The sequence below is a fragment of the Theobroma cacao genome, chromosome 2, assembly GCF_000208745.1.
Source record: "Theobroma cacao cultivar B97-61/B2 chromosome 2, Criollo_cocoa_genome_V2, whole genome shotgun sequence".
NCBI lineage: Eukaryota > Viridiplantae > Streptophyta > Magnoliopsida > Malvales > Malvaceae > Theobroma > Theobroma cacao.
In genome coordinates this window covers 1,115,165-1,140,812 of record NC_030851.1, presented here as the reverse complement: position 1 = coordinate 1,140,812, position 25,648 = coordinate 1,115,165, and the positions used below count along the sequence as shown (strand labels likewise).

The following is a 25,648-nucleotide window of genomic DNA, read 5'->3' as shown; positions in this document are numbered from 1 at the left end:
AGAAGGCAGAGAGGAAAAGTTGTTGGAAGAGGCTGAGGCATAGGCATAGCTCAGTGTAGAAGCACACCATATCCATGTTGCTCGGCCCTTCAAAAGCTCCACCATCCATGGCACATCGATTGGACCTTAAGAAAATCATCTCGCGGGCCACTATGTTCCCCACATACTAGCTCATCTCCTATTTAAGCCACTCTCCTTCCCTCGGCTGTCCTATCCCCTCTTTGACTGTTACTTTCAGCCGTACGCGTGGTCTACCTTACTATAGAATACACCCAATGTTCACGTCCTTTCTTTACCCGACATTATTTCGTCATTCCTGTCGGCTCCGTCGCATCGAAAGCTGACCCACCTCTACCCGGTCAATGATATTTTTTGAATCTGAAACTTCCACCTCCTTTCCCAGAATGACTGGCTTTAGTTTACTCGTTTTCTTTTTGGGCAATTTGATGGTCTTCTTCATCGTTCCGGGATATATTTCTCCTATTTAAATGAAGCTGAGCAAGCGTGTATAGGTTGTAAACGTCGAAAAAAGAACTTAAAAAAAAAAAAAGGACGCAGATTTATTTGAATGAGAACTCTGAATTAAAGGAGAAGCCCTCGTCGGATGAAATGGATGAAAAACGGAGGGCATGGCCGAGAGGTATGAGTAAGCCGCTCAGGCGGCGGAGAGGCAGGCTTCCCGGTTCCAAGCATGCTGCTAGCAGCAGTCAGGTCCGTTGGATTTTGAATCCCAGTTTATGATTTGGAAACTGCTGAAATCATTTTTAAACTCCTATTTGCATTTTTGTTTCTATTATTTTGAATTTAGTAAAGATAAAATGTTGTTACTATTATTTCCTATAGTTGTGAGATCATATTTTGACATTTGGAAATTAGCATAAATTTGTCTGGGAGTTTAAGGATCTCGAAGCTTATTAAAAATAATTTTTTTATGTCAATCTGAAATTTTTTGATCATATAGTTCACCTTAATATAAAAAAATATTTTATTATTTTAATAAAATATTTAAAATTGTTTTTTAGAATTTCAAAAATATTAATTACTTTTCAATTAAAAAAAATATCATACTTTTTAAAGTCAAGTTAATAAAAAAAGGGTTAGGAGTGTCAGNTAAATAAAAAAATATTTTTATTTTTAATAAAAATATTTAAAATTGTTTTTTAGAATTTCAAAAATATTAATTACTTTTCAATTAAAAAAAATATCATACTTTTTAAAGTCAAGTTAATAAAAAAAGGGTTAGGAGTGTCAGTGAAAAGACATGAAAAGAAAAAAAAAACAAATCTAAAAAATGGGGTAATGTTGTTGAAGCAGATTTGGGCAGCCAAGAAATTGAAGTGGCTAATGGTGATGATGTTGTATTTGAGCAAGATCAACTTCATTATGTTATTTTTAATTATACATGTTTGTTGTCTTTTTAGGTGCCTTCGAGGAAGGGCCCTAAAGGAGAAGAATTTCGACACAAAGACTTACAGCACTACCACTTTCTAAACTGGAGGGTCTTGGAGGAGCAATTATGTAGTTTGCTGGTATTATGTTTCATATCATTCAAATTTTTTTTTTTCAAGAAATAAGTTTTATTTTATTATAAAATATAATACTTAAATACAATCTTAAAGCATAAAAAAATTTAATTTAATTTTTATATTTTTATTACGTTTAATACTTTTAATTTTTGAGTAAAATAAATTCTTATCATTAAAAGTTAACTAACTCTAATTAGTTAAAGTTATAGTTATCAATTTAATATCATACCATGTGTTAATAACGTGACATGTTAACTTGTTAGCTTGGAGAATGACACTGTCACATGACAGAAGATATGGTCAAAGATGTTGCTGACTAGAGTTTTTAGTTGCTAACTTTGTTTTAACATTTTATCCAGTCATATGTCTTGAAATTATTAATTAAAATTTTTAAAATAAAAAAATTTAAAATAACTTGAATCTAATTATTAAACAATCTAATCTGCTTTTAAACAGCATTTAACATTTATGATATTAATAAAATTTCCCAAACCATCCGAGAATACCAGTTTTTTAATTATATCCATCTTTTTAACTCTGAAATAACCCCGAGGGAGGGTCTCTAAAATCTGCTGGGAATTGTTGCTCTACACTGATGATTTCTTATCCTTATACTGTGGATGTTAAATTGCCACAAAAAAAAAAAAAAAACCTTTAAAACTCTGGTCTTGAAGCTATGCTTTTGCTTTGTTTGAAAGAGAGAGGGATGTATTTGGATTGTTGTGGGTGTCGTTGCTTTTTAGACAGAAATTTTGATAGAAAAAATTTTGGGAAAATTTTTTAATTGTAATTTCCAATTTTTTTTGCAAAATTTCCTAAACCACATGTCTTCCTGGATGATTTAGGAAATTTTGTTAATATCATAAACCCTAAATGTTGTTTAAAAATTGATTAAATTGTTTAGCAATTAGATATAGGTTATTTAATTTTTTTTGTTATGAAAATGTTAATCAATGATTTTAAAACGTTGTGACTGGGTAACATGTTAAAACTCAAATCATTAGGTAAAATATCTGATCAATAATAATTTTGATCATTTTTAAAATGACATGTCAACCATCGTGTGATATTAAATTGATAATTGTAATTTTATTAAAAAATAATTAATTAACAATTAGTGATAAATACTTACTTGATTTCAAATAAAAATTTAAAAATTTAATTAAACACAATAAAAACATAAAAATCTTAATTGACTTTTCTTATATAGTTCATGAATTTATTTGAATATTATGTCTTATTATATTATAAATGAGAACAATGTTGACACATAATTTACTCATTTGTACGTTGGTTTTACGGCTAATATTTTTACGTTTAATTTTCAAATTGTTCTATTCCTAACAAGAAAGGTAAACAAACAGAACTTATAATTTATATCAACTATTCCGGTTAATAACAATAAACCTGCGGCAAAGCAAGGGCCCAACACTAGGAATTAAGAAAATAATCTTCTCTGACACGTTGAGTTGTTGTCAAAAAGTCACATCATTCAAATTAAAAAAAAAATTCTAATGTTATTATTATTTTTTTTAATGAGAACACCTTTTCCTTAATTCATCAAATGTCATACAAAGTGAGAATACCAATACTAGACATTGGCATGCCACCCGCCCTTTACCCTTTGGAAAAAACTTATGCTGCGGAAAAAAGATTAGGAATATTACCAGTTCATTTATAAATCCAAACTCTCTTTAAGTATATATATTATAAATTATAATTTTTGTAATATTAATATAAAATAAAAAATAAATATATTTATATTTAAAGTATATATATAAAAGTAATTATATTTTTTGTAATATGATATGATATTAATATTATTTAAAAATAATTAATAATTTAATAATTTTTAAATTTAAATATATTAATGTAATCACATTAATAATTTGAGTAATCATACTTTTTAATATATTTGTCAGCTTTTAATAAATACATTAATGTTGATTATTTTTAATTTAATCATTTAAATAATAATAAAATATATATAAACGGATATTGAGATCGAGTTCAGAGCAAGTACTTCCATAATCCGAATGTTAACATAATCGGATTCGAATAACGGGTATCCAATGGGTAGTATCCAAACTCAATACAAGTAGTGAAATCATTATCCGAATTTATCTCAAAGCTGATTATAAGGTATCTTAATCCGGTATAACTGGATCGAATACCCGCGAATAACTTATAATAAGGTACCTATTACCATCCCAAAACCAGGGCCCGCAACTCAGCTTGCACCATGCTTGCACTGGTCTGTAGTTTCCTTTCTGCTGCAAATAAAAACCCACCATCCGATCTTCTGATTAAAATTGAAATAGAAAAACAAACTTAAATAATAAAAGGATCAAATTAAAAAAATAAACTTGTATAGCCAGGTGGCAAGAGGTTGCACAGTTGGGAAATAAATAGAGTAATTCTTTCCTTTTAAATTTCACCATTACTAGTAAACCGTCCCTCGTGCCATGGGCACTGCGTATGCCTTCTCGTTTCCGGCCGTGTTTGTTTGGAGTATCCTTCTCTCTCTTTTCTTTTTTCCACTAAACCGTGTTTGACTCTCATTTTGCTGGACAACACTGTAATGAAAATAAAACCTATATTTCTCTTTGATTTTCGCTATTTTGGTACGCGTTTGCTTACCCTGATTCTTTAATCATTGCGCCATGCAATTTATGTACAACGAGATCAGAGCCTATTTAGAGATGAAAAAAAAAAAGAAAATCCCAAATATTCCAAAAATTTCGAAGTTAAGGACTATACTGCCACCATGGCGAATATTGGCATAGGCTATTTGATAACGTTGATGAAGCACATAGAGACAGTAACAATTAGGATGGCTTGAGTTGAAAGTTCAAAATTGAATCTAAATTAACAGCATTATTTTAGTTATAATGTCTAGGCTCTAATATTTAAAAAATCAAATTATTTTCATACAGGGTATTGATGGACCACCAGTTATCGGCTCAATTTATCCAGAACATGAAATGCTATCGACTCGTAATGATGTTGAAGCAGATTTGAGCAACCAAGAAATTCAAGTGGCGAATGGTGATGATAATGTATTTGAGCAAGATCAAGCAAACAGAGGCAACAACAATCACGATGGCTTGAGTTTAATGGTCAAACTTGAATCCAAACCAACAGTTTTATTTTAGTTGTAATGCCTAATCTCTAACGTCTAAATAATCAAATTCTTTTAATGCAGGATGTTGTTGAAGCAAATGCTGATAGTGAAAATTATTTGGAACATGAAATTCTATGGACTCGTAATGATGCTGTAGCAAATTTGGGCGGCCAAGAAATTGAAGTGACGACTAGTGATGATTTTGAATTTGAGCAAGCCCAAGCAAACAGTGAAAGCAACAATCATGATGGATCGAGTTTAATGGTCAAACTTGAATCCAAACCAACAGTTTTATTGTAGTTGTAATGCCTAATCTATAACATCTAAATAATCAATTTCTTTCAATGCAGGATGTTGTTGAAGCAAATGCTGATAGTGAAAATTATTTGGAACATGGAATTTTATGGAATCGTAATGATGTTGAAGCAAATTTGGGCGGCCAAGAAAATGAAGTAACGACTAGTGATGATTTTGAATTAGAGCAAGACCAAGCAAACAGAGATAGCTACAATCACGATGGATTGAGTTTAATGGTCAAACTTGAATCCAAACCAATAGTTTTATTTTAGTTGTAATGCTTAATCTCTAACATCTAAATAATCGAATTCTTTTAATGCAGGATGTTTTAGCATGGGTTTTCCTTATCACAAACTTTACCCTGGAACTCCCTTCAGCGGTTTTCGATCAGCTTTCCTCCAAAGATCACCCTCAGTACGCGCTCATTATGATGTTAATTTCGTTCATAGCATTGATGGCTTGCATCGCTGAGCTTACTTACAAAGGTAAAAAGGAAAGAGTTACTTGGCAGTGGAAAGGCCGAGTGCCTTGGTTTTATTGTCCACGAACCGGCAAGCCTTTTTGTAGCCTCTGGGATGTCATCGCATTTGCTTCTGCTTTCCTTCAGTGTGTTGTTATAGCCATCAATTATTCTTTTATTTCTCGACATCTTAACGGCCCTATCAAAACATCTGCTTTGCCAATCGTCTTTGCTCTCGGTTTGTTGTGCTCTAAATATTTCGAGAAGCCAGGCAGGAACAGAGGAGGAAACCCCGATGGGGCCAGTGCCGCTGCACTTGTTCAAGTTCGTGTAGAGCCGTAGCTTACCACGATCACAATCAGGATTGTCCCTAAATTTTGCTTCTTATTTTTTTTTTTTTTTGGAAAAGCTGGAAAACTTTTGCTATATTATCTTGTAAATTGTTCTCACATGCTTTCCTTATAAACCCATTGTGCTTCCCTTATGCTTTCGATGATTATAACGAGAGTTTTACTGTCATTCCATCCTCGTAGAGAGAATGCAAAATTGAATTCTACACGAAGAATAAGATAGAATAGAAAGAAGGGGAAATTATTTTCTGATACAACAATGGAGGAATCATTACTGATTTCCTCCAAAATTTACACTATGCATACTTCTTCATCAAGTTGCAGTTAGCATCTTTATTATCCCTCCAAAGGGACAAATAATCATGATTGAGTAGAATTCTGTGCAGTAGAAGTAACTCTATTTTTTAAATAATGTAGCCGGTACAAAAGTTTTGAACCTTCCCTTAAGAACTGAGATAAGAACAGAACCGACAAACGGCCAAGTTGTTATAATGGCAATGTATGCCAGCAACCAGATTGATCACCTACTCCGGCAAGAAAGCTGATCAATGCGCCTTTGGACAGGGACAATCAAATCCTTGACATTTTGTTCTGCTTGCTTCATGATGTGCTTGTTAGAGTATATTTTGTCTGTCAAGTCAAGACTTGTTCCTTTATCTGAAATTGTGTCCTCTTCTTTCTTACTATGAATCATATGCTCATTTGACATGTCTTCTGGTACAATAACTCTTGGTTCACTGCCCGCTGCTGTCACCATTCCATCTCCCATAACGTTCAAATAAGGCCCCTGATCTATTGAAGATTGCAGTGGCTTGGGCAAGGTAGAACCTTGGATCTGCAACAAAACATAGAAGTCAAGAGAATTTTAATTCTATTACTCAGCTGGTACAAGAGAATTTTAATTCTTAGAACTCTTGCCTTTGGAGAAATGACTAATTTGCTTTTTCACAATATAGAAGTGAAGATATAACTGTGTTTGTTCAGTTTAAGTATAACAACTGTTTCTTACAAAATAAAACTACTGAAACTTTTTACCTTCTGCCTTCTAAATGGGATAGTGCGTAGAACACCAAAGAACTCATCAACAGCTCTTACACACCTACAATTTCATGAATATAAAACTATGCAATTCAAACACAAATGAACTTTAAATTACAACTTGCTATGTAATCAGGCACAGTTACCAGTATCTAAAGAAAAAAATGAAAAATATGTGCAAGTATATATATTCATAACATGTCATATAAGGTCCTCAATCATGAAGAGTACTTGTTGATTTTCACTAACAACCCCACCAATTATAGTGATCTTTTTTGCTGATTCTTGTGTAATCATCAACTGGGAGTTCCAGTCTAAAGTAGATACTTGAATACGAGTTTTTCCCAGCAGGTAAAGATGTATGTCTGTTGTCTATATATATGTATGTATGTATTATCGCTAACCTGGGTGAAAAAAATTTACCATAAGCTAGATGCGATTATCCCTTCATAGAAAGCCAGATGTCCACCATGTGCCGTAGTAGCAAGGATTATATTTTCACTGGCCCTAGAAAAAACCAAATGGAAGGTTAGCTTTTAAAGAAGGACATAAAGTATAATGTTATTACTTGTTAGACAATGATGGAATAGCAGTGGGTTCACTTCAATGCTTGACATGGAACACTGGTAAAAAACCCATTTTAAACTACTCTCCTTCCCTCGGCTTCCCTATTTCCTTTTTGACTTTTACTTTCACCGGTTCGCGTGCCCTACCTTACTATAGAATGCACCCAACGCCCACTTTGTCTCCTTTCTTTATCCGAGATTATTTCGTCATTCCTGTTAGCTCGTTCCCATCGAAAGCTGACCCACCTAACGCTACCCGGTCAATGATATTTTTTGTATTTGAAACTTCCACCTCCTTTCCCAGTACGACTCGCTTTAGTTTACTTGTTTTCTTTTTGGGCAATTTGATGGTCTTCTTCATCGTTTCGGGATATTTTTCTTCTATTAAATGAAGCTGAGGAAGCGTGTATAGGAACGAATGCGATTTGTAAACGTCGAAAAAAGAAATTAAAAAAAAAATGATGGAGAGTCATTTGGATGAGAACCCTGAAATGCGGGCATCGATGATAGGTACGGGTGAGCTCAGCCAGCGGAGAGGCCGGATTCCTGGTTCCGAGTATGCTGCTAGCAGCGGTCAGGTCCGTTGGATTTTGAATCCCAGTTTATGATTTGGAAACTGCTGAAATCATTTTTAAACTCCAATTTGCATTTTTGTTTCTATTATTTTGAATTTAGTAAAGATAAAATGTTGTTACTATTATTTCCTATAGTTGTGAGATCATATTTTGACATTTGGAAATTAGCATAAATTTGTCTGGGAGTTTAAGGATCTCGAAGCTTATTAAAAATAATTTTTTTATGTCAATCTGAAATTTTTTGATCATATAGTTCACCTTAATATAAAAAAAATATTTTATTTTAATAAAATATTTAAAATTGTTTTTTAGAATTTCAAAAATATTAATTACTTTTCAATTAAAAAAAATATCATACTTTTTAAAGTCAAGTTAATAAAAAAAGGGTTAGGAGTGTCAGTGAAAAGACATGAAAAGAAAAAAAAAAAAAAAAAATGGTCGNTATTTAAAATTGTTTTTTAGAATTTCAAAAATATTAATTACTTTTCAATTAAAAAAAATATCATACTTTTTAAAGTCAAGTTAATAAAAAAAGGGTTAGGAGTGTCAGTGAAAAGACATGAAAAGAAAAAAAAAACAAATCTAAAAAAGGGGGTAATGTTGTTGAAGCAGATTTGGGCAGCCAAGAAATTGAAGTGGCTAATGGTGATGATGTTGTATTTGAGCAAGATCAACTTCATTATGTTATTTTTAATTATACATGTTTGTTGTCTTTTTAGGTGCCTTCGAGGAAGGGCCCTAAAGGAGAAGAATTTCGACACAAAGACTTACAGCACTACCACTTTCTAAACTGGAGGGTCTTGGAGGAGCAATTATGTAGTTTGCTGGTATTATGTTTCATATCATTCAAATTTTTTTTTTCAAGAAATAAGTTTTATTTTATTATAAAATATAATACTTAAATACAATCTTAAAGCATAAAAAAATTTTAATTAAGTTTTTATATTTTTATTACGTTTAATACTTTTATTTTTTGAGTAAAATAAATTCTTATCATTAAAAGTTAACTAACTCTAATTAGTTAAAGTTATAGTTATCAATTTAATATCATACCATGTGTTAATAACGTGACATGTTAACTTGTTAGCTTGGAGAATGACACTGTCACATGACAGAAGATATGGTCAAAGATGTTGCTGACTATTATTTCCTATAGTTGTGAGATCATATTTTGACATTTGGAAATTAGCATAAATTTGTCTGGGAGTTTAAGGGTTTCGAAGCTTATTAAAAATAATTTTATGTCAATATGAACTTTTTTGATCATATAGTTCACATTAATATAAAAAAATATTTTATTTTCAATAAAATATTTAAAATTGTTTTCTAGAATTTCAAAAATATTAATTTTTTTCAATTAAAATAAAAATGTGATATTTTTTAAAGTCAAGTTAATAAAAAACGGTTGGGAGTGTAAGAGAAAAGACATGAAAAGAAAAAAAAAAAAAAAGAACTCGAAAAAATGGGGTAATGTTGTTGAAGCAGATTTGGGCAGCCAAGAAATTGAAGTGGCTAATGGTGATGATGTTGTATTTGAGCAAGGTCAACTTCATTATGTTATTTTTAATTATACATGTTTGTTATCTTTTTAGGTGCGTTGGAGGAAGCCCCCTTACCCTAAGCGAGGACAAATTAAACGAACATTCTTGAAGGTCTTGCTGAAACAAATCCTCAGGCCTAAGGTATTATATTTCATATCCTTCAAATTATTTTTTTTCAAGAAATAAGTTTTATTTTATTATAAAATATAATACTTAAATACGATCTTAAAGTATAAAAAAAATTTCAATTAAATTTTTATATTTTTATTGCATTTAATATTTTTATTTTCTTGAGTAAAATAAATTTTTATCATTAAAAGTTAACTAACTCTAATAAGTTAAAGTTGTAGTTATCAATTTAATATCATACCATGTGTTAATGACGTGGCATGTTAACTTATTAGCTTGAAGAATGACATTATCACGTGACAGAAGATATGGCCAAAGATGTTGCTGACTAGAGTTTTTAATTGCTAACTTTGTTTTAACATTTTGTCCAATCACATGTCTTGAAATTATTAATTAAAATTTTTAAAATAAAAAAATTTAAAATAACTTGAGTATAATTATTAAACAATCTAATCTGCTTTTAAACAACATTTAATATTTATGGCATTAATAAAATTTCCCAACCATGCTTGCACTAGCCTGAAGTTTCCTTGCTGCTGCAAATAAAAACCCACCATCCGATCTTCTGATTAAAATTTAAATAGAAAAACGAACTTAACTAATAAAAGGATCAAATTGTAAAAATAAACTTGTATAACCAGGTGGCAAGAGGTTGCACGGTTGGGAAATAAATAGAGTAATCCCTTCGCGCCATGGGCACTGCGTATACCTTCTCTTTTCCTACCGTGTCTGTTTGGAGCAGCCCCCTCTCTCTTTTCTTTTTTCCACTAAACCGTGTTTGACTCTCATTTTGCTGGACGACACTGTAGTGAAAATAAACGAAATGAGAAAAAAAACGAAAAATCCCAAATATTCCAAAAATTTTGAAAATAAGGACTATACTGCCACCATGGCGAATATTGGCATAGGCTATTTGATAACGTTGATGAAGCACATAGAGACAGTAACAATTAGGATGGCTTGAGTTGAAAGTTCAAAATTGAATCTAAATTAACAGCTTTATTTTAGTTCTAATGTCTAGTCTCTAACATCTAAATAATCAAATTATTTTTATACAGAATATTTTTGAAGCAGATGCTCACGGTGAAACTGATTTAGAATACGAAATGCTATCGACTCCTAATGATGTTGAAGCAGATTTGAGCAACCAAGAAATTCAAGTGGCGAATAGTGATGATGACGTATTTGAGCAAGATCAAGCAAACAGAGGCAACAACATTCACGATGGCTTCAGTTTAATGGTCAAAATTGAATCCAAACCAACAGTTTTATTTTAGTTGTAATGCCGAATCTCTAACATCTAAATAATCAAATTCTTTCAATGCAGGATGTTGTTGAAGCAAATGCTGATAGTGAAAATTATTCGGAACATGAAATTTTATGGAATAGTAATGATGTTGAAGCAAATTTGGGCGGCCAAGAAAATGAAGTGACGACTGGTGATCATTTTGAATTTGAGCGAAACAGAGATAGCAACAATCACGATGGATCGAGTTTAATGGTCAAACTTGAATCCAAACCAATAGTTTTATTTTAGTTATAATGTCTAGTCTATAACGTCTAAATAATCGAATTCTTTTAATGCAGGATGTTTTAGCTTGGGTTTTCCCCATCACCAACTTTACCCTGGAACTCCCTTCAGCGGTTCTCGATCAGCTTTCCTCCATAAATAAGCCTCATTACGCCCTCATTTTGATGTTAATTTCGTTCATAGCATTGATGGCTTGCATTGGTGAACTTATTTGCAAAGGTAAAAAGGGAAGAGTTACTTGGCAGTGGAGAGACAGAGTGCCCCGGTTTTCTGGCAAGCCTTTTGATAACCCCTGGGAGATTATCGGATTTGCTTGTGTTTGCCTTCAGTGTGTTGTTACAGCCATCAATTATTCTTTTGTTTCTCGACATGTTGACGGCCCTATCAAAACATCCGCTTTGCCAATCCTCTTTGCTTTTGGTTTATTGTGCTCTAAATATTTCGAGAAACCAGACAGGGACAGAGGAAACCCCGATGGAGACAGTGCCATTAACCTTGTTGGAGTTCGTGTGGAGCCGTAGCTTACCACAATCACAATCAGGATTTTGTCCCTAAATTTTCCTATATTGTCTTGAAAATTGTTCTCACATACTTTCAGCATAAACCCATTGTGCTTCCTTATACTTTCGATGATTATATCGAAAGTTTTACTGTCACTCCGTCCTCGTAGAGAGAATGCAAGATTGAATTCTACATGAAGAATAAGATAGGATAGAAAGAAAGGGAAATTATTTTCTGATACAACAATGGAGGAATCATTACTGATTTCCTCCAAATTTTACACTATGCGTGCTTCTTCATCAAGTTGCAGTTAGCATCTTTATCATCCTTCCAAAGGGACTGATAATCATGATTGAGTAGAATTCTGTCTAGTAAAAGTAACTCCATTTTTTAAACAATGTAGCCAGTACAAATGTTTTGAACCTTCTCTTGAGAACTGATACAAGAACAGAACCGACAAACAGACAAGTTGTTATGATGGCAATGTATGCCATTAACTAGATTGATCGCCTACTCTAGCGAGAAAGCTGATCGACACGTCGGGACAATCAAATCCTTGACATTATGCTCTGCTTGCTGCATGATGTGCTTATTAGAGTATAGTCTGTCTGTCAAGTCAGGATTTGTTCCTTTATCTGAAATCGTGTCTTCTGTAGAGACCTAAAAAATAAATAAAAAATTTAAATTATAATAAAATAAAATAAAATATAAAAAATAAATAAAAAATTAAAAAAAAGTAGGTATGGCTGGCGTACGCCCAGCCATCCCTTCCCCAACCACCATGCGTGATGGGGTTATGGCCACCAATTCTTTGGTGTCAGAACCTCATTATCGGATTGTCCAAATTTTTAAACAACTCAGTTGATAAAAAAAAACCTGCAAAACCAAAAAAGGAGAGAATCACAGATAAAAAAAAATCTACCAGTAACAAACTACCTTAGCCACAATAAAAAAAGATCCATCCACCAAAAAAAATAAAAACACAACGATTAACCCAAAAAAAGCCACAATCAAACATAAAAAAAAACAGAGCAAAAAGAAAAAAAAGAAGAAGGGGGAGAGAGAAGAGGAGAAGAGTGCAATGCCGGCAGGGAGAAAGAAGAGAAAGAGAAGGAGGAAGAAAGAAAGAGATAAAGAAAGGAGAGGCCAGCGGGGGAAAGAAAGGAGAAGAAAGAGAAAAAAAGAAGAAAGAGAAAAGAAAAAGAAAGAGAGAAGAAGGGGGGAGCGGCTAGGAGAGAAAGAAAGAAAGAAAGAAAGAAAAAAGAAAAAAGAGAAAGGAGGTGGGGGGCTCCTCACGGTATTGTTTGGAGAAATTTTTGTATGTTGTTGTACTTTTGGTGACTTGCTTTAGCCCACATAATTTTGTCCTTTTTGAGCTAATCTAAATCTACACAAGATAAGATCTAACTTGCATGTCTTTTTACTTTAATATTTTTTATTTTATTCATTATGATGGTTCAATTATTTATGTTAAAAACATATTATTAAGAGCATAAGGATAATTTAATTAAAATAAAAAATATATTATGTAGAGATTATGTGATATTTCAAAGTAAAAAAATAACAACAAAATATAAAGTGGTAAATGAAAATATGTGTAAATATTTGATAAAAAATAGATATAAACAAATATCCAAAAAAAATATAAAAAAATACTAAAAAGATGATAATGGTTGTAATAGTAAATATATATATATATATATATATATTTGGGATCAATATTTATAGTTAGGAAAGTTTCTAAGTTTGGTCTCAAAAAATAAAAATAAAACAATATATATAATACCAATCACTCCGAAAATCATATAAATTGTTGATGATGGAATGTTCTTTCAGAATGCGAGAAGCCACGATTCTAAATGAAATTTTCTAGGCTAGGAATTTCGATTAACACCCTACCAATACGATAAGAGGGTTTTAATCTTGAGTTTCGATAANATCTGAAGCGTCGGGATAAATCTGAATTCTAAACTCCAATACCCATTAAGTCAAATAGTCATTGTTAAAAAAATAAATTTACATAATGTTGCATCCAAACTTAAATTAGTTAATTAGCTTAAATAAATATTACTAAATAAAGTTAATTTAATCATTTAAATTTTTTTTTTATTTGATAAGTTATATAATCAAGTTAAACGCTAATCAACAATGTTAATTAAAAGATATGGATCTAAATAATAAATAATAAATAATAAATAATAATAATAATAAATAAATAAATAAATAATTCATGAAAAAAAATGACAAAATAAATATATAAATAAGGTGATAAATTTAAATACATAGTTGGGTGAATTATGAACCACCTAATTCAATAAACGCGTGCATGTAGACATCAGCATTTTATCCTGTCATAGCACGTCACATTTATCTTGCAAATGGTGCGGGAATCCCGATGATGAGATTTTCCCGAGGAGTTTGTAGAGACGAGTTCTTCCGGGGATATCTCTAGGTGAGGAAAATTTCGAGACTTCATCAAAACGTTGGGATGGTCTTCAAATGATTTTTCAATAAAAGATTACCGACTCCATTATTTAAAATAAACAAGTCATGACATCATTTTACGCTTGCATCATGTGCATACGTAAAACCAAATAAAAAAACCAAATAAAAGACTCAGTCAGCCAATTTAATAAAAATTTAATAAGTAGGGATTAAATTAAAAGTAGGCTATATTAAGATAACTTAAGATTAAATGGTACCGTTCGTGGAACGGACGCCACGGAAGTACTAACCCTTCTCCGTGCATAACCGCACTTCCGAACCCATCTCTAAAAATGTGGACCAGTTCTCGTTCTTTCGACAAACCTAAAATTAATTTAGGACTTCGTCGATTAGAATCAGATTAATAGGTGACCAATCACACCTATAGAAAAAAAAAAGATTGGTGGCGACTTCTAAACTATTTAATTTTCGCTCGCGTCTAGCGGTCGGATTCCCGGACCCACACGTGTTACGACACTTTCTTACTGTGAATCATATGCTCATTCGACATCTCTTCTGGTACAATGTCTCTTGGTTCACTGCCCGCTGCTGTCACCCTTCCATCTCCCATTTCATTCAAATAAGGCCCCTGATCTATAGAACCTCGCATCTGTAAGAAAACACAGAAGTCAAGAGAATTTTAATTCTATTAGTTAGCTGCTACAAGAGAATTTTAATTCTTAGAACTCTTGCCTTTGGAGAAATGACTAATTTGCTTTATCACAATATGGAAGTGAAGATATAACTGTGTTAGTTCAATTTAAGTTTTTTTTTTTATAATTAGAGACAAGGGATTCGAATTCTATTCTTTAAGCAGGGACATCATACATTAATTATTGAACCCAATACTCATGTGCTAATTCAGTTTAAGTATAACAACTGTTTCCTACAAAATAAAACTACCAAAACTATTCACCTTCTGCCTTCTAAGTGGGCTAGTGCGTAGAACACCAAAGAACTCATCAACAGCTCTTACCCACCTGCAATTTCATGAATATAAAACCATGCAATTCACACACAAATGAACTTTAAATTACAACTTGCTGTGTAATCAGGCACAGTTACTAGTATCTAAAGAAAAAAAAAAGAAAAATATATGCAAGTATATATATTCATAACATGTCTTATGAGGTCCTCAATCATGAAGAGTACTTGTTGATTTTCACTAACAACCCAACTAATTAAAGAGTTTTTTTTTTTTTTTTGCTGATTCTTGTGTAATCATCAACTGGGGAGTTCCAGTCTAAAGTAGAAATTTGAATATGATTTTTCCCCAGCAGGTAAAGATGAGTGCCTGTTGTTTGTATATATGTATGTATGTATTATGGCTAACTGGGTGAAAAATATTTACTATAAGCTAGATGCTGATATCCCTTCATAGAAAGCTAGATGTCCACCATGTGGCGTAGTAGCTAGGATTATATTTTCATTGGCCCTAGAAATAAACCAAGAGGTTTTGGAAGGTTTGCTTTTGGAGAAGGACATAAAGTATAATGTTATTACTTGTTAGACAATGATGGAATATCAGTAGCTTCAGTTTAATGCTTGACATGGAACACTGGTAAAACATTATGATATTATCATTCAAATGGACTTATTTTTTAGTTTAACAGAAAACAAAAAAAGGCCGTCTTGCAACCGCCAACCCACTCAGACAATGGAAAAAAAAAAAGCTGTCTAGTTTCAATTGGGCCACCGTCCAATTGGGTACTTGGCAGTATTTGGGGAATGAATGGCGTGTGATTAGTTGATATTCTTCGAATGAAGAGAGAATGGCAATTAACTAACTTTTGTTATAGGACATGCTGATCCGATCAGGATTTTTTTTTTCTTCGTTTTATAAGCCAGCTACATCCCGTTTGAGTTGACAATATTCTTGTTCCCATTTCATTTTTGCTTCCTATCAAAACTATAAGTATCCTTTCATGAGAATAAAAAACAAGAAGTTTTATATATCGCCAGTTTTTTTTTTTAAACTCATAAGCATGCATTCAAGTTCAATTTTCTTAATTTCATTTTTTTATGTTAATTACAAAATAATTAAATAAAAATTAATTATGAAAAAAAAAATAATTGAAAAGCATTGTTTGTATTGATATCTTTGAATGCTGTGTGGAATACTTGAAGCTCAATGCATGTCTATTGCCTTTATGTGTTGAGGCATGAAGACTTATTTCAGCATAGTAACTTCCATCAACAGCGAGACATACACAACGCATTCACGTACGGAGCCCCTAAAAAGTCAGCCCTTTCGCAGATTTTACACTATACTGGGTCATTAGTTAACAAAACTCCAAACGCAGACCACCTCTTTCTCCTCCAGGCCCCAGCGCCCCTTCCCTCCCGGACAACATGGTCCTTGTATTTCCATTGTGGCTATGATGGACAGCCGATGGCCCCCCTCATACAGTAGCACCTCTTTATGTCTAAGCTGCTTGTCTTGTTGAATTTCCATCCCACACTACTGAATCCTGCTCATTCGCAGTTTCACTTACCTCACCCTATTCAAGACTCCCTCTATGGTTATCTATGATCCACTCTCCAAGGTCCCTTGGTACCTTGAAATTTTGTAGTATCCCTCCCTGGTGTCAATTTTATTTTTTAATTGGAAGAAAGAAAATTCAAATCTTATTTTTTAAATAAAGAATAATGCACCAATTAATGAATCGAATATTCAAATGTCCCATGATGTCAAACTTTCATGCTTATTCTGAGCCGAATTGTTACTCTGGTTTACGCTGGACTTTGACAAAATGCAGAAATGTTGATCAGTAATCCTTTCCTTTCATGTTCTACACATTCCGACTTATCCTTCCCTGGTTTAAGCCTAATCTTTATTGATACATAAACAACGCTGTTCATTGGTGACTGTAAAGGGGGTTCTTGTGATAGGGAGAGGAAGTGTTGCAAACAAGTAAGTGGACGTGCCAGAGGAGGCAGAGAGGAAGATTGAAGCAGTTCTTGAAGTAATAAGTGCTGTGGAAGACAATAAGAAAAGACTTAAAGAGACTTAGAGAGTACAAGATAATTAGAGAGAGAATTTAGAGAGAGAAGCTCTCAAGTTGAGAATGTGTTAGGAGGGGCCAAGAAGAGTCCTCCCAAATGAATTGTGAGGCTCTATATATAGTGCTAAAAGTGACGGTTACATAAGAATAGGCTTTAATGCGCCTAATGAATGATATTATTATGAAAAACATTAATTTAAGTAACCGTTATTGTAATTGAATGTAGTAAGACTTGTTCTCAAGTAAAGGTAATAGAAAATAGGTGTACAAGAATAGGTACAAGAGAATAAACTATACGAGAACAAGTACAAAAGAATAAGCTATACATGAATAAGTATACGAGAATAAGGTAAGAGGGTGAAACACTTGTCCTTCAGGAAAGGGTTAAGAGGAACACCTCTTAACTACATCCATATCTGAGCCACCAAGCCAAACACTTTGGAACATCCCAAGATGAAAGTAACCATGAACCCTGCCACTTANAGAAAGGGTTAAGAGGAACACCTCTTAACTACATCCATATCTGAGCCACCAAGCCAAACTCTCTGAAACATCCCAAGATGAAAGTAACCCATGAACCCTGCCACTTATTCTGAGTTACTTTCACTGTCATCCAAGTGAAGCGGTTATTCTATTCAAAGTGGCTGTTCTACTTGTATTAGTTGTTCCATATGGAGTAATACTTTACTTTTTTCTGATTATTTTGCTTTAAGTAGTACTTCACTTATTCTGCGTGAAGTAGCGCTTCACTTGTTCTGCGTGAAGTAGCTCTTCACTTGTTCTAATTATTCTACGTGAAGTAGCACTTCACTTATTCTGGTCGTTTTGTGTACAGCATTATGTTGTAACATAATTCTTTAAAGTAACAGTATTAACCAAAATCTAATATCTACAGTGACATGATTCGCTTAGCGGCCCTTGTACCGTACTACATTGATTTAATTGGGCGGTGCAAGCTCAGCTCACAGGTGGGTCAGCTGGAAGTTACTTCATGGGATCAAATACACTATGCCAATTTGGTAATGTTGCCATGATTGTGTTTTACTTTTCTTCCTATTGCAGGCTCGATCAAAAACTGAAGCAGCTAGAGTGAAGGCTGCTCAAGAGGCATACAAAGAACTTCAAAATGCTAGGCAAGAAGCCTTGCAGAAAAAGAAGGCAGGGAGGAAAAGATGTTAGAGGAGGCTGAGGCACAGGCATAGCTCAGTGTAGAAGCATACCATATCCATGTTGCTCGGCCCTTCAAAAGCTCCCATGTCACATCGATTGGCCCTTAAGAAAATCATCTCGTGGGCCACCATATTCCCCACATACTAGGTCATCTCCCATTTTAAACTACTCCTTCCCTCGGCTTTCCTATCTCCTTTCTGACTTTTACTTTCACCCGTTCGCGTGCTCTACTTTACTATAGAATACACCCACCGTTCACGTGATCTCCGTTCGTTACCCGACATTAACCCTTTTTTCTGTTCACTTTTCTGCCGACCGTATCCCACAGAGGGTCTAAATCTTGACAACTCAACTGCCACGATCTCTTCTGATACATTCAAAAACTTGGTAGTTTTTCCTCCATGGATCACATTTCATCATTGTTTGGAGCAATTATGAAGGAATGATTTTGATGTTGTTGATTATTTTTCCTTTGATTTCCATCTTGCTACTAGTTTACAATGGTGAAAGCCATTCTTAGATGGTTTGTCAGTTAGGCACTCATGGAAAATGAAAAGTTTTCAGAGAAAGTCTAATGATCTTTTAACTTGGAGTAGGGAGTCTCTAACATTATTTTGAGAAAATTGTAAAAAATAACTTTATTAATAATAATTTTAAAAATAATTATTAAAATAAATTTAATTATTTTAATCAAAATTAGTCATAAAATGATAAAAATATTATTAAAAATATTTCAAACAAATTAAATGCTCTCAATTTTTCTCTCCCGTCACTACCTGTTGTACTCCTCATTTTGCTTCGCTCTCTATTTTTCTCTCTCTTCATCCAATTCTTTTTAATTTTACCTCCATCACCATCTCTTTCTATCTCTTGTCATCTTGTCAAATAGTTATCGATCTGTAGATCAAAGAATATAACATGAAAAATAATAACATATTATTGAATTTATTAATTTACATTCACAAAACCCTTTATAGTTGATCTATAGATAAAAAAATATGGCATGGTGAGTAACAGCAAGTTCTTAGATTTAATGGTGTTCAATTTTTCAACAATTCAAGTCTAGTAGAACATACCTTAGCATGTAATAAAGTGATTCACGCCTTGGCGTGTAACATCAATATGAAGAAGGAAGCTTTGGCATATAACATCTAGTGCTGTAACTTTGGCTTTGGCATATAATATCTGGTGTTGAAATTTTGACCTTAGCATGTAACATCTGCTGCTGAAGTTTTATTGTGTAACATTTTTTGCTTGAGCTTTGGCATGTAACATCTAATGATGAAGCTTTGGCTTTAGCATGTATCATCTAGTGTTGAAACTTTGACCTTGGAGTGTAACATTTGCTACTAAAGTTTTGGTGTGTAACATCTTTTGCTGAAAACGTATGACATATACTTAGGCTTGCAGAGTCTTGTTTTTCTTTTTTGTTATTGAATATGGCATGTAACTTGCTCCTTTGAATTTTATTAAAACATAAACTCTTGGAATTAAAACTTGTAACAACTTCTTTTCAACTGTAACAATATTTTTTAAAAAATTACATGTAATAACAATCTTTTTTAAATATAGCCCATAACTTATTCTCTATCTTTGTATTTTACTGAGACATAAACTTTTAAAGTTTAACACTTTCACGATAAAGATAAAAGTCTAAAATCAAAAAGAAATTTGACATGAAAATGAATATGTATTGAAAAATTATTTAACGTCATTGGAATGAAACGGATTCGGACAAAAAGATATTATCCAAAATCTTCTAATTTGAATCACTAGATTTTTGGTTTTTTTTAATAAAAGAAAATTAAAAAAACTGATATTATAAAGAAAAGAGAGAGAAATCGAATCTATCAAAACAAAATTGAAAATCAACATATTGGAACTTAATTTTACTAATGTTAATGCACTTCTCAAGCCTCCTTATAAATAAAGTACAACTTGCCCATGAGATGGAGAATGGCAACAAAACCAATGAAACCAATGCTCATGATAAGCACAACATTTGGAGAGATCTTGAGCCTTGATCCATCATCTGTGTAAAACTGAAGTATACTCCTAACAATCCCTCCAAATGCTGCACCTCTTGTTGTTCTTCTCTTCCTCATGCGTGCAACTGCATCTGTAGTGTATGTTTGGCTTAACTTTTTTTCAGCTTATCTACTTCTTAAAAGCAAAAATCAGACCAAACATGATTTTTTGATAAGCTCTTAAAAAAAATCAACTTTTTTTTTAAAAAAGAGCTTTAAAAAAATCTCCAATGAGGAGCTTTTTCTTCTCTTCTTTTAAAAATACAAGAGAATTTTTATTTTTATTTCAAAAATATCCTCATTTGTTAAAAATAATTACAATATTACCCTCTAAAAAAATACTTTTTATGATAATTTTAACAAAAATTATAACTTATAAAAATAAATTTACCAAACATCTTTAGCTTAATTTTAAAAGTTATTATTTTTCATAAAAACTTTATAATAACTTTTAAGTTAGAAAAATGTCAGGCAAAACAGGCTCATAGCTGCACTTCCTTTTAATGAAACTGTTTCAGTTGTTATTTTTGAGTCAACTCAAATTTCAGATCATGTAATTTGAATAGAAGAGATTTCATTAAAGATAATGTTGTTTAAAAATCATTCCTCTTAACTAAAAGCAATTAAAATTAAAAAGAATTTTTTTTTAAATGATTTATTTTTTAGGGGTAAAAAAAAATCATCCCCATTATTTTTATAACAATGGGCAGGCTTTTCTTTTATGGATTTGTGGGTGTAATTAATTTAATCTTCAAGTGCACTCGCATTAAAAAAATCTGATCATCTTTATCAAATAATATTATGGACACAAGTATTCATCATTGGAAGTTATTTAACCATATGCCATGACTACATACGACATGACTGGTACAATCATGAGTTAGCATGTTTTCGTCACGTGTCAGCATGTTACTCGTTTTCTTTTTGACTTACTATATGTCCAAGAAAACGTCTCTGAAGCCTCCACCTTCTTTCGACGACTGACTCTCTTATTTTGGATTATTTCATGGTCTTTTTCTCCTATTTAAATGAAGCTGAGGAAGCGATTTTCGCAACGAATGCGAATTGAAAAAAAAAAAAAGGACGAAGAGTCATTTGAATGAGAATTCTGAAGTGGAGGAGAAGCACTCGTCGGAGGAAAAATGGAGTCAATCGATGAGAGTTAGTGGTGAACTCAAGCGACGGAGACGGCCGGCTCCACATTCGGGCACGAACTGGTCCGAGTTTACTGGTACGACCCACATCAGTAAGGTCCGTTGCATTTGGAAACTGCTGAAACTCATTTTTAAAATTGTTCTTTGCTTTTTTGTTTCTATTATTTTGAATTTAGTAAAGATAAAAAATTTTGTTACTGTCCTTGACGTTTGGAAATTAGTAGGAATTTGTTCAGTTTAAGGATCTCAGATCTAATTAAAAATAAAAGTATTTTTTTTTATCAATTTCAACTTTTTTGATCTTATAATTCACATTAATATAAGAAAATATTTTTTGTAATAAAAAATTTACAATTCTTTTTAAGAATTTTAAAAAATTACTATTCAATAAAAATAAAATCTCAAAAAACTAAAATAATCAAATTCTTTTTAATGCAGAAACATTTTTCAAATCTACCACTATGAAGTCACTTCGGATTCCCCAAATTCCTTCTCAAGTTCAAAAAATACTTCAGATCGACGACGCGAGAAATAAGTTTTCATCCATGTCATGATAGTGAAAGTGATTTCGTACCTTACTATTTTCAAGAAGAAATTCAGGTATTATAAAAAAATACTTTCCTATTGTTATATATATATTTATTTACATTAATTTTTTATTATATTATTATAATTATCTTTATTTGTTATTTTGTCAGATACCTTTTCTGATATTATATTTCACTTACTTCAATCATTCAAATTACATTTTTTTCAAGAAACAATATTTTTTTTATTGTAATTATAAATGGAAACAATGTTGAATTATAATTTAGTGATTTGCATGTTGATAAAGCAAATAGAGACAGTAAATTGAATCTAAACCAACAGGTTTTTACTTTAGTTATGATACCTAGTCTCTAACATCTAAATAATCAAATTCTTTTGATGTAGGGTGCTTTTCCAGAACAGCTACCGACTGCTAATGATGATGAACCAGATTTGATCCGCCTAGAAACTGTTAATTATGATGAATTAGATTTGGTCCACCAAGAAAGCCATTTGCTAGAGATTGCTAATGGTATTTTATCTGATCAAAAACAACTCCCTGACAACCAAGATGGCTGGCGTTTAAAGGTTAAACTTGAATCCAAACCAACAGTTTTAATTTAGTTATAATGTCTAGTCTTTAACATCTAAATAATCAAATTCTTTTAATGCAGAAAGTTGGTGAAGCAAATGCTGACAGCGAAAATTATCTCAGACAGACAACGCTAGAAACTGATCATGTTGAAAGAGATTTGGGCAGCCAAAATATTCAAGTGTCGAATGGTGATGAAGAAAATGGAGGCAGTAATAATCACGATGACTCGAGTTTAAAGGTCTACCTTAATCCAAATTAAGAGTTTTATTTTAGTTATAATGTTTAGTCTCTAACATCTAAATAATTAAATTATTTTTTTAAAAAGTGATTTTATTAATCTCAGCGATCCATATGTTATTTTAAGTCTCTTGTTTATTGTAATAGACTTTTCATGACACATTGACATGGTCCAAGCAATGGAAATCTGTGCACTTACAAAAAAAAAAAAAAAACCGCACAAGAAATCATAGGTGAAGATCATGAAACTTAAACTCTTAAACTCGAAAGGCAAGAAAAGCTAAATAACTGCTTGCCCTTGAGCAAAAAGATGAGCATAGCAGTATTATAAAACAATGTCTAATAATCAAATTGTTTTAATGCAGGATGTTTTAACATGGGTTTTCCCTATCACCAACTTTACCCTGGAACTCCCTTCAGCGGTTTTCGATCAGCTTTCCTCCAAAGATCACCCTCATTACGCGCTTATTATGATGTTAATTTCGTTCATAGCATTGATGGCTTGCATCGCTGAGCTTTTTTACAAAGGTTAAAAGGAAAGAGTTACTTGGCAGCGGAGAGGCAGAGTACCTTGGTTTTATTGTCCACAAACCGGCAAGCCTTTTTGTAGCCTCTGGGATATCATCGGATTTGCTTATGCTTTCCTTCAGTGTGTTGTTACAGCCATCAATTATTCTTTTATTTCTCGACATCTTAACGGCCCTATCAAAACATCTGCTTTGCCAACCCTCTTTGCTTGCGGTTTGTTGTGATCTAAATATTTCGAGAAGCCAGGCGGGAACAGAGGAGGGAAGCCGGATGGGGGCAGTGCCGCTGACTTTGTTCAAGTTCGTGTAGTGCCGTAGCTTACCACGATCACAGTCAGGATTTTGTCCTTAAATTTTGTTTTTTTTTTTTGAAAAGCTGGAAAATTTTTGTTGTATTATCTTGTAAATTGTTCTCACATGCTTTCAGCATATGCCCATTGTGCTTCCCTTATACTTTCAATGACTACAACGAAAGTTTGACTGTCATTCCATCCTCTTAGAGAGAAAGCAAGATTGAATTCTACATGAAGAATAAGATAGAATTGATAGAAAGGGAAATTATTTTCTGATACAACAATGGATGAATCATTACTGATTTCCTCCAAAATTTACACTATGCATGCTTCTTCATCAAGATGCAGTTAGCATCTTTATTATCCCTCGAAAGGGACTAATAATCATGATTGAGTAGAATTCTGTGCAATAAAAGTAACTCTATTTTCTAAATAATGTAGCCTGTACAAAAGTTTGGAACCTTCTCTTGAGAACTGAGATAAGAACAGAACCGATAAACGGCCAAGTTGTTATAATGGCAATGTATGCCAGCAACCAGATTGATCGCCTACTCCGGCGAGAAAGCTGATCAACACGTCTTTGGACAGGGACAATCAAATCCTTGACATTTTGTTCTGCTTGCTTCATGATGTGCTTGTTAGAGTATATTTGGTCTGCCAAGTCTGGATTTGTTCCTTTATCTGAAATTGTGTCTTCTTCTTTCTTACTGTGAACCATATGCTCATTCGACATGTCCGCTCGTACAATATCTCTCGGTTCATTGCCTGCTGCGGTCACCATTCCATCTCCCATGACATTTAACTAAGGCCCCTGATCTATTGAAGATTGCAGTGGCTTGGGCAAGGTAGAACCTTGCATCTGCAGCAAAACATTGAAGTCAAGAGAATTTTAATTCTTAAAACTCTTGCCTTTGGAGAAATGACTAATTTGCTTTATCACAATATGGAAGTTAAGATATAACCGTGTTAGTTCAGTTTAAGTATAACAACTGTTTCCTACAAAATAAAACTACTGAAACTTTTTACCTTCTGCCTTCTAAATGGGCTAGTGCGTAGAACACCAAAGAACTCATCAACAGCTCTTACCCACCTGCAATTTCATGAATATAAAACTATGCAATTCAAACACAAATGAACTTTAAATTACAACTTGCTAAGTAATCAGGCACCGTTACTAGTATCTAAAGAATAAAAATGAAAAATATATGCAATGCAAGTATTTATGTTCATAACATGTCTTATGAGATGCTCAATCATGGAGAGCACTTGTTGATTTTCACTAACAACGCCACCAATTGTAGTGATCTTTTTTAGCTGATTCTTGTGTAATCATTAACTGGGGAGTTCCAGTCTAAAGTAGAAACTTGAATATGAGTTTTCTCCAGCAGGTAAAGATGTGTGTCTGTGAAAAAAAAAGTACCATAAGCTAGATGCTGATATCCCTTCATAGAAAGCCAGATATCCACCATGTGGCGTAGTGGCTAGGATTATATTTTCATTGGCCCTAGAAAAAACCAAATGGAAGGTTAGCTTTTAAAGAAGGACATAAAGTATAACGTTATTACTTGTCAGACCCGGATGGAATATCAGTGGCTTCAGTTTAATGATTGACACTGGTAAAATATTATGATATTATCACTCAAATGGAGAAAATTATCAAGCATATGGCAACACCAGCAGGGAATACTACCAATATATTAAGACACATTTTAGTGTTAGCAGTTTAGCTTTTTGTTAATGTCAGAATAAATATACTCTGCCCATAACCCCACCTAGCTGTGACTGCTGTGTTAATTGTATAAAAAGAGAGATGCAATGTAAGCAATACATAAAAGAGCTCATACAACCAAATAGGTCATGCTTAACTAAGAATGATATTCTAGTGGAACTTCAAATTTAATACATATAGTTACTGCTTGAACGCCTATAATTTTTTTTTACAGTCTGGAACATAAGAGGGCCTTTGTTCGTATTTGGAAATATAAGAAGG

At 32.8% G+C, this 25,648-nt stretch overlaps 2 protein-coding genes and 2 long non-coding RNA genes across 5 annotated transcripts; 3 read left to right on the top strand and 1 right to left on the bottom strand.

Moving 5' to 3' along the window:
• Positions 25-11,960, top strand: LOC18607171. 2 transcript variants are annotated; one of them, XM_018115345.1, is made up of 7 exons: positions 25-711; positions 1,422-1,529; positions 4,463-4,645; positions 4,732-4,914; positions 5,001-5,183; positions 10,934-11,107; positions 11,194-11,960. In XM_018115345.1, the coding sequence occupies exons 1-7, from the start codon at positions 610-612 to the stop codon at positions 11,656-11,658; spliced, it is 1,398 nt and encodes a 465-aa protein (XP_017970834.1). In that variant the 5' UTR covers positions 25-609; the 3' UTR covers positions 11,659-11,960. The 2 variants fall into 2 exon arrangements, with proteins under 2 accessions (XP_017970834.1, XP_017970835.1); XM_018115346.1 differs by lacking the exons at positions 10,934-11,107; positions 11,194-11,960 and adding an exon at positions 5,270-5,926.
• LOC18607165 lies at positions 6,494-25,107 on the bottom strand. The gene is made up of 3 exons (XR_001926637.1): positions 25,079-25,107; positions 24,685-24,748; positions 6,494-6,592 (listed from the first exon to the last, which is right to left on the bottom strand). It is a non-coding gene; the product is annotated as an uncharacterized LOC18607165 (long non-coding RNA).
• LOC108660925 lies at positions 18,065-18,289 on the top strand. The gene is made up of 2 exons (XR_001926636.1): positions 18,065-18,095; positions 18,190-18,289. It is a non-coding gene; the product is annotated as an uncharacterized LOC108660925 (long non-coding RNA).
• LOC18607166 lies at positions 21,315-23,856 on the top strand. The gene is made up of 4 exons (XM_007041197.2): positions 21,315-21,575; positions 22,412-22,594; positions 22,681-22,839; positions 23,204-23,856. Exons 1-4 carry the CDS (start codon positions 21,480-21,482, stop codon positions 23,369-23,371), a joined length of 606 nt encoding a protein of 201 aa, XP_007041259.2. The 5' UTR covers positions 21,315-21,479; the 3' UTR covers positions 23,372-23,856.